At 47.0% G+C, this 9415-nt stretch overlaps 1 protein-coding gene across 1 annotated transcript in view; it reads left to right on the plus strand.

Annotated features, from left to right (window-relative positions):
* Positions 1-475: 475 nt before the first annotated feature.
* Positions 476-9415, plus strand: part of LOC104167523 (RNA-binding protein 38-like) — a 15776-nt gene continuing 6836 nt past the window's right edge. The window contains exons 1-2 of the mRNA XM_009707812.1: positions 476-593; positions 1212-1266. Of these exons, the coding sequence (XP_009706114.1) occupies positions 476-593; positions 1212-1266 (173 nt within the window). The remainder of the gene's footprint in view (positions 594-1211; positions 1267-9415) is intronic.

Consider the following 9415-nt stretch of genomic DNA (forward strand, 5'->3'; position numbering starts at 1 on the left):
GGGGTCCCGAGAGGAAAGTCCCCGGTGCCGGCCGAGGTCGTGCCGTTCGCTTCAGCACCTCCTTCCCCCGATCCCGCCGCCTTATTTCTTGGCGAGGCGCGCTGTGCTGCCCTCGGCCTCGGCATCGCGCCTGTCGGGAGCGCGAACCCTCGCCTGCCAGCTCCCCTGAGCCGCCTCTGCTTCGGGGAGTGTTGGGACCGGCTCCACCAACTTCTTAAAAAAGCACGGGGGAGGCGATGGAAAGGCAAGGGAAAACAACTGGCGTAAGCCCAACGAAGTAACTTGGCGAGGGGAGAGCCCTCTTTTCTATCAAGTCCCCAGGAGCCCTTCCCATCTCGCCGCGCAAGTGAGGCCGCACGAAGTTTAGCTCCTGATTCAAAATAGAACAATAAATAAACTCCACTTAGTGCCTGTTGCTGGAGTGTTTACGAGGTGCTGTTGCTACAAACAAGGCTGTGCTTAATTCCAGGTGACCATGGCAGACAGAGCTGCGGCTGAAAGGGCATGCAAAGACCCAAACCCCATCATTGATGGCAGGAAAGCAAACGTGAACCTGGCATATTTGGGAGCAAAACCAAGGAGTATTCAAACTGGTGAGGCATCCAGGAGATCCCGTCTCTCTCTGTTAGAATAACTTGAGGAAACAAGTTACTCAGGCTGGATTCATCTGACCTGACGATGCGTGCTTATCCCTCGTAGTTCTGATTGTTGGCGGAGGACACTGTGTAGTCAGACCAGTTACCTCTCTTCCATATCTTCTTTCTCATACCTGTTACACTAGTGTTGTGCACCTGACTTCGTATAACTGAGTTAAAGCTGTTTTCTTGCACGGCTAATCTGTTTTCTTGTTATCTTGTTACCTTCTTTGTTACATCGGTATTAACAGTAAGATCCATTTCATCATTCTGCCCTTTGGTTTAATGACCACAGTACTCAGTGTGTAAAATAAGGCATGATACCCCATTGTCTGTTCAATAACAGCACGTTCCCTCTGTTCTTTAATCCGAATTCCCCGCTGGTCCTTGTGCATATCACATACGCGTGTTAAAATTAAGTTGCTTCTAAATGGGGCTCTGAATTTGCTCATATGCATAGCAGATAAAGTGCATGTCTCTGTGGCCTGAGGTGTAATTATGCATGTATATTACAAGTTGAATAGTACAATGGATGCTATTCGTTAATAGTTCTTTTCTTCTGAATGTTTTTTTTAGGTTTTACCATAGGTGTGCAGCAGCTACATCCAGCCTTCATTCAGAGACCCTTTGGGTAAGTGGAAATGTTTCTTAACAGTCTGTTTGAAATCAAATTCATGAATCAACTTCCTCATTATTTAAAATGCATGAAAAAAGCCTTAGCCGTCAAGAGTGGACAGTTTCAGCAGCTGTTAATGTTCGGAGTATTTTATTTCTGGTGCAGATTTCAGAAGTTTTGTGCATTTGTCAGCTTTAATGTAATTGCCAAAGATCCTCCTTTATCCGCAGTAAATCTTAGTCATAATAAACCCAGCGCATTGCTTGCTGCTTTGCCAACTTCAAGAATTCACAAGAATTCAAATAAATGGAAAATAGTTTCTCTATTATAGTACTTAAGGTGTCAAAACAATTAAGCAAATTCTGTTCTCATGTTTCTCAAATAAGATCTTCTGCTTCCTCTGGGCTGTTTCCCACGTAATAATGCTTGGGATACAGTTTTATCCTAGAAAACAAACTGCATTGGAAACAAAGTCTGTTACTTAATGAAAGTAACATTAGGTCAAAAATTGATTTTGGACAGATGTTATACAAGGCTTGAATAGTCTGCAAAAGTGGGCTTTTGTCTGCTGTTTTCAATAGCTTATACCATCCCTACTCGGTTAGAAAAGTCCTCTTTTTATACATCTAATAGGATCTGGCAGCTGCTCGGCAAAAGACAAGTGTGCTTCACGAGAACAATAGTGACTGTCATACTGCCTTCATTTAACTGTTTAATGATTGATGCAGTTCTTTTTTTACACGATTTCAGAAAGTGAATATTGATAGGGGTTTTTTTTATTATTATTTTCTAAGAGCATTAAGAAAGTAGGTGCATTTTTTAAAGCTTTTGAGCACTGCTCTGTTGTGGTTTTTGTGTGACTCTAATATAAATAGATGGGATTTTGGCCTTTGTCAACAGAAATACTTCATCCCTTTCCTGCTCTCTGCTCATGTTTTTTTGGGGTGGTTTTCTTTTTTTAAGAAAAAAAATCTGCTAACAACAACAAACTTTCACTCCTCTGCCCTGATGGCTGCAGTTGCCAACTGCCTGGGTAATCTCATTCCAATGAGTTTATGGATGTACGAGTCTGTGTTGCCACAATAGTGCACACCCAGTGTACGTGTGTTGTGTACGGTTCAAACATGACAGTTTTCATAAGTGGTTACGGCTCTGTTGGAAAGACTCGAAGAACGTCTGCCATGAAATAAAGAGTCTCTTTTCTTTGGTGCAAGAGCCATAGTAGTCTACGTAGGCAAGATGCTGCTTTTTAACAGCTCTCCTTGCACGAGAGCTACAAGAGCTTTCTTAGCTCCCAAAGTGGGCAGCAGCAGTACCTTCAAGATGTGAATCCCAGAGGCACGAGAGAAGTTGACGATAAAACCAGCCTGTTAGGAGTTTTTCCGTGCATGCTAACAGAAAAGTGCAAAATGGTGAAGGACGTTAAACTCCTCGTGTTGGCAGGAGCACCGGCACACGCCTGCTCCCCTTGCAGATTATCTGCTCTTCCTGTGGGTGCCGTTCCTGCCCAGCAGCCGCAGCCCTGCAGCTCTGGAAAACATAGTTTTTTCTTTTTGGACAGTTTGCTTTTAGTTTCACATACAGAGGAGTGTGGGATCGACTGACTACGTGTTCCTTGTGATCTAGACAGTTACTGTTCCAGTTCTTAGGCATTGGTTTCATCATTAAGCCAGCAGAGCTGCAGTTAGCACATACAGCAGAGAGCACTATAAATTATTTATCAGTTGCCAAGAGACAAGAACCGGGACTGGAGGGTTGGAGGGAGGGGATTATGTATCATTATTTGCAAGCATCAGTAAACAAGAATTTTGTTGCATTCAGCCATTGCTCCAGCAGAATCACTGGAAACGTGGGTTTGGCAAAATATGGAGCTGTTTACCTAAGCACCGTAACTGGGGCTGCTCTGTGGCTTTTGAGCAAAGCATCAGGTGCTCAGTCAAACAGTGGAGTTGGCTGCTGGTTCCCTCTTTGTCTTGTCAGTAGACCAACAAAACTAAGAGCCTGCCAGGCTCTGCTCTTGCATTCCCTTGAACCCACAATTTCCTTGACCCTCTGGGATTTGAGGATAGATGAGGAGTTTATCAGGGTCTGTCTGTCTTTGGAAGCTTCATTGAATTGCTGTTGTCCGTTTGCTCTGCACCGTGTGGAGTGGATCCTGACCTTCCCCAAATGAAGCTCAGTGGCTCGCCTGCTTTGCCGACAGTGTAAGACGTTGCCCGTTGCTCTCTCCTGCAGTTCCTGTCTCTGCAAAGTGTTTATGCCCAGGGGTTCGCATGTGGTTTCCAAAAGACGATTGTTACGGGACACGGGGTACTAGGTGTGCAAGCAGGACTTGGCAAAGAAGAAATGAATGAACAACCCATTAACTGCTAGGCAGTTAAATAAGACAAAGCCAGCCAGTCATGTTCCAGCTATCAAGCCACAAAACGCAGGTTTTGGTGAAACCTGAAATGAATGGAAATGATGAAAATTACCCAAACGTCGGTGAGGATTATTTATAAACTGAAGGCTTCCCCCCCCGCCCAGGCACCCAAATGCAGCTGTAAATATTGCCTGGGGTATGCGGAACAGAAAGAGAAACCACGAAGAGCCTCTCTCCTTCCCCCTCCTGTCCTGGCAGGGAGGCACTCGCACAGCAGACAGCACGGAGTCGGTAGTAAATCCCGTTTTGAAAAGTAGTCTCTAGATTGTCGTAACTGGAGATCTTAACAGTAATGCAAGGCGCAGGATGGATCTGTGTCAGGGAGACTTGGGAGATCTGGCATCTGAGTTTAGGGAAGCAGCATGAGGCCTGGGGGCTTAGCCCAGAGGTTACAGACTGCGCTTTGCTTGGAGGCAGCTGGCAATGCCACAGCGTGTCCCTGCAGCTACCAGCCAGCACAGAGCCGTGCTTACACCGTCTGAGAAGGGGGAGACCCTCTCTCTCCAAACGGAGCTGTCTCTTACTGCAGCCGTGTCTCTTATAAGAAATTTTAAGAAACGTACAAAACTTCTTGGAAGCTGCTAGGAGCAACTGTGTAGACCACTTGACCAGAAGTACATGGTGATGTGGCAGAGCTGCTTGGTGCCCCTCTCTTGGTCCTCTCCTCCATGACGCTGGTGCTCGAGACAGGCTTGAGCCTGTGCAGGGAACGGGGATTCCCTGGTTCTCCTCTTTGCAGCCGTGCTTGCTGCTCTGGACGCAAGCAGCGTATGGCAGATGCATTCCTGTGGCTGTGCCTCAGCGAAGGAGCTATCTGTGTGGGAGATCTACCAGTGACTGAGTAAGTGACTGAGCTCTTGGAAACACACAGCTGTCTCTTGTAGCAGGATCTAGCTCTTTCCATATCTGCACATTAGATGTCATTGCTCCAGAAACCCCGCTGCCCATCCTTGTGTAGTTGCTTATTTTGGTGGCTCCCTGACTCTGGCCCACATTTGGTCTTGGGCAGCGTCAGAAAGAGTTAAATCTCTTTTGAGTTTGAAATTTCATGCATTGATGCTGCTGCAGTTAGGAAGTGAAGAAAGTCCCTCTTTGTGTCAGCCCACCCTCTCTCGCAGCTGTTTATCCTTAAAACTTCTCTATTGAGTGGAAAATAAAAGGAAACAAACTTTCATCTTTTCTGTGGTTATGCTTGTAAAACGGCACACGCTGGCCTTGCTCTGCTTGGCCGTTGTCAGCTGGCATCCCCCATGCTCCAACTTCTATTGCACCACTTACCGAAAAGCTGGCCCGCTGCTGGACCCCAGGCTGCTCTGCCGGTCACAAGCAGCTCCCATGGGGATGGTGCACCCAGCACCTGTTGTTTATCGTGTGCCAATAACATGAAAGCTTGGGGGGGGGATTTCCTGAGAAACATTCAAATCCATTTTCCAAGTGGCTTCAGCTGCTAGTTCTGGGGCATGGTTACCGCTATTCGGACCAAATGCTTGCCAGTCAGAAAGAGCTCCTTCCCCCCTGCCTTGTTTTTTAAGAGTAGACACGTATTTATGATCAGATCAGCTGGCTCTGCGAATTTTCTTGAATATCTACTTCAAGGTGGCAAATGCTCGTATCAGACCTAAGGGCTTGGTATACCATTTGTTTTGGGTTTGGGCATGATTTGCTCATAGCCTACGTCTAGCATAGGCCTGTAGAACAGTACAAAAGGAGAGCGTGGTCTGATGCACTGACCTTACACTTGGCTACCTAAATGGTGTGCCAAGCTCAAGGCAGTAGCAGACTTTTGCAGGGGTCCCGCTCTGAGTGAAGGGTGCCATGTCCCATTGCAGTGCAGTCAGGGCACAGCCTGCATGTGATGGAGAGCCAGGCTGAACTGGCTCTGGCTTTGTCTTTAGAGCACATGACTCCAGCTGTGCCGTCTTCTCTGCGTGATTCCATTGCCTTAGGTGGATTTGCTCTTTCTTCATCCTCACTAGCGCAAGAGCAGCCTCCTTAGGTCACAGAGACCCAAGTCCTTTCCCCTCATTGCAGGAGCTGGGGAGTGGCAGATGCAAAATTCTGCTTTTCTGATCTGGCTGGTGCCACGTAGTCCTGATTTGGCAGATTGATGCACGTGTCTGAATTTTCAGAGCAGTCCAGCTTATACTTGATCTCATCTTTCCTTTGCGCAGCTGTTGGCATACTGGTCCCTAACTCTCTAGTATTAAACACAAGCCCAGTAATTCGAATGATAAATGTAGCTCTGACCAGCCTGCCTGTGAGCTGAGGGCACCGGCAAGGGAACTAGACAGTTGTTGTGCTGATAATTTGGTAGCAAGGACACTGGGTCAGTTCTAAATATGACTTGTATGAAGAACTTGTTCCCCACAGATGGGAGCAAGCTACATACCAGAGCTAAATATACTCTATGATCACAAAAGATGAAAAGTCGTGGACCTCAGAGTTAAAACTGAGTCTCCTGTTTCTCGGTCTCTCAATCCTGTAAACAGGATCGTGCTGTCCCCTGCAATTTCCCTGTCACCAGCTTTGAGCATTTCGGCTCTCCTGTCTCGTATCTGAGCTGCTGCTGGCTCTGCTCTGGCTGAAGCAGCAGAGGCTGGGAAGGCCATGCCAAGGGTGGGCTCGCAGCCCCCGCCATGATTCCGGCTTGTGGGAAGGTGTGGAGAGAGATGTCTTGGATGCTCTAGAGCAACAAAGGCACAACTGGCAGCAAAGATCACTGAAACTCTTGAAATTGAATTTCTTTCTTGGCTGAGAAATTACTTGTTTTATCAGTGTAGGCTTTCTTTTATCAAAAATAGATATTTCATTGCTTCTTCCATAGCTAAAGCATTCTACTTCAAAATATTTCATCTATCCAAGAAAGAGTTTTTGATAAATCAAATGTGTGGATGGTTTTAATTAAAAGTCAGTGAAATGGATCATGTGTAAAGAAAGAAAGTCTGTTAAAAAATGGAACCAGTTGGAAGTAGTCGATTTAATATATATTATGCCAAAACTTGTCAGGTACTTGAGAAGACTTTAGAGATGCTTCTGCAGTCTTTGGTTTTCTCCAAATTGCAAAAGAAAATTGGAAAGCTTAATTGAAGGCAGAATTCCTGGGGCTTCCTGGGTTAATCTGTGAGAGCCTCTGGTTTTCCTCCTGTGTGGACAGGATGAATCTAGCATCCTCCTGGTTTTCTCACACTGATGCTGAAGGACTCAGGGTCCTGTATTGCACTGCTGTGAAGCATTTTCTGTTCCTTCTGTCAGTTCATTGCTGTTTTGGTGGTGCTGGTAACTGGAAAGGGGAGGGGTTTTTCCTTCTCTGGATAGCTGACTAGTTGCGGATAAACTTCCACGTGGCTTTTTCCTTGGTGCCAGATGGCTCTTGTTTCAGGCAGATGTTATCTCCTGCTACCTGAGTGTTTTTCAGCCTGCTGCTTCAAAACTACATTTGGTCTGGGTCTGGCCCAACATGCCTTTATTTGGGATTTTTTTTTTTTCTTTTTTCCTTTGAGTGTGGGGAAAGCAAGATGCAGAGGATAAAGCTGTAAATTCTTGAGCCTGGCTAACTTGTGGTGGAGCTCAGCATGTTGATCTCGGACTCTTGGTTAAGCTGAGAAGAAGGATTAGACCTTTGTGAGAAGATGTACTCTCATCTTTGGTCTGCAACCTCTCTTTTTTTTTTTAGTCTCTTTTCTTTTTTCCCCCCACACCTCTGCACCAGCTATGGGGGAAGGTGTAGATGGCATTTCTTTTTACTTGTTTTTGTGGGATCCACCTTCCTCCGCTATGGGCCATTAGTTTGTTGCATCATGAAGTCAAGATGTGCTAACACTGTAAAATGAGGACATTGCTGGGCTATGATAGGTTCTCAGATACTGCAGTGCCTCCTGTTCCTTAAATTTCTCTCTCCTGCCAAAATTAAAATAAATCGAAATCATGGATTGCTCTTGTACCCTAAAGTTGGCATTTGTATTTCTCAAGCAATGGTTTTGGTAGGCTCAGCAACTAGCAGAGGCTCTCACTGAATCCTGCAATGTACTCACTTTTTCTCTTGTACTGATTCCAGCCTGGGACAGTCTGTTGCGGCAGGTTGTTCCTCAATGTTTGCCACCAGCATGGTGACATCTGGTCCCAACAGGGAAGCATGGACCTGTTCGCACAGGCTGCTGTGTAAACCTTCTCAGAGGGCCAGAGTAGAAGACAGGCAGGGAAATTAGTTGCAAGATGAGCAGAAATTGCGTTGGTTGGTTTGCTGTTTTGTGTTCGTGTCATACTGTAGTAGGTGAGGACGAATACCGTACCATGGAGCTGCAGAGTTCATCCTTGTCTTACTTCAAGCTGACTGATGAGGCAGAAGCCATTGGCATTTCACTGCATGTTTAAATCAGCTTGAGTAGGGACATTTCGGGATTCGGAGGTTTGTCGTGTCAGTGGTTGAAGCCCAGCCTGTGTCATTGAACGATGATGGATGGCGGAGTGGTAAGGGCGCAATGAATGTCCTGATCTGCACCAAAGTGTTGATGGATAAACTATATGCGATCTCCTCCCGGAGCAAGAGTCCTTGTTGGCAGGCAGGGACTGCCCTGGCCATGCTCCAGCCTGTAGCCCCTCCTTACCATGTCTGGATTTGAGAACAGGACCTGAATTTCTCACGTTTCTACAGCCTGTCGTTGTGGCTGGGGCCCGTATGCTACGTATTGCCCAGCCTGGCACCACTCCACACAGGTTTACGTAAAGTGGCTCCACGAGGTGAGTGCTTGGCTGGCTTGGGAGTGTCCTTCAGGAGTGATGTTCTTGGGGCCTGAGTGACATCAGGATGTGTCTGTGCATCACCAACTCGGAGGTGGTGTTGCAGCACTGCTAATGCAATTGTAGAGCTCCTGGACTGCTGCTGCTTTCCTTGGTGTTGCTGGGGTGTGCTTCCCAGAGCAGCTTTCTTAAAGTCATGGACCAACTTCAAAATACATCTTGAAATCTGTCATCCGGGCTGTGGTTGGAGGTGTTACTTCACCAGAGATGGTTTTCAGGTTACTGTCATGGACAGCTGTGGCTGTGCTCAGCTTGTTCTGCAGGACTACCTACCAGCTGGAGCCCAGCACTGCCTGCCATCACGTGTTGCGGCAGTGTGGGTGTCCCTGTAGCAGCTAATGGGTCAACTCTAGTGGAAATGCAGGCCAAATTCCTGGGGTCAAATGCCAGAATTTGTGCCTTCACTGGCAGATACAAAGGGCTCTGTTTCTTTTATTCTTCACGGAATAAAAGGCTGGTGGTGGCAGTGGCATTTGTGTGCTGATCTGTGTGAGACTGCCAAGAGCCCTGTGCTCCTCCTTGTTTCCCAAGTGTCTGTGTGATGCTGTGTCCCTCTTGACAGAGGGTTGCAGTTGTCTCCCACCTCTCCAGAAGCAATGAAACGAGCTCCCAGCGTGGCTGGCAGAGATCGAGGGGTCAGGAACTCCTGCTCGCTGCTCTCCCAGACCCGTGCAGCTTGCAGGAGCTGCTCATGGCTCACGCGTAGGAAGTCCTTCACGATGGGAGAGAGCTGAGAAAGTGCAGCTAAAACACATTTTAGGTGTAACTCTGATATAAAATAATCAAACATATAAAGTGTCTCCGAGATGAGCTCTGCCAGCCAGACCTGCTGACAAGGGAGAGGGCCTCCTTAGCTCGTTCCTTTCCCTTCCTGTTTGGGAAGAGGTGTGGGACACATGGCCATCTGACTCGTCCCGTCTTCCTGGCTGCCTTTGGGGCTGTGGC

Source organism: Cariama cristata, unplaced genomic scaffold, assembly GCF_000690535.1.
Source record: "Cariama cristata isolate BGI_N322 unplaced genomic scaffold, ASM69053v1 scaffold4109, whole genome shotgun sequence".
Lineage (NCBI taxonomy): Eukaryota > Metazoa > Chordata > Aves > Cariamiformes > Cariamidae > Cariama > Cariama cristata.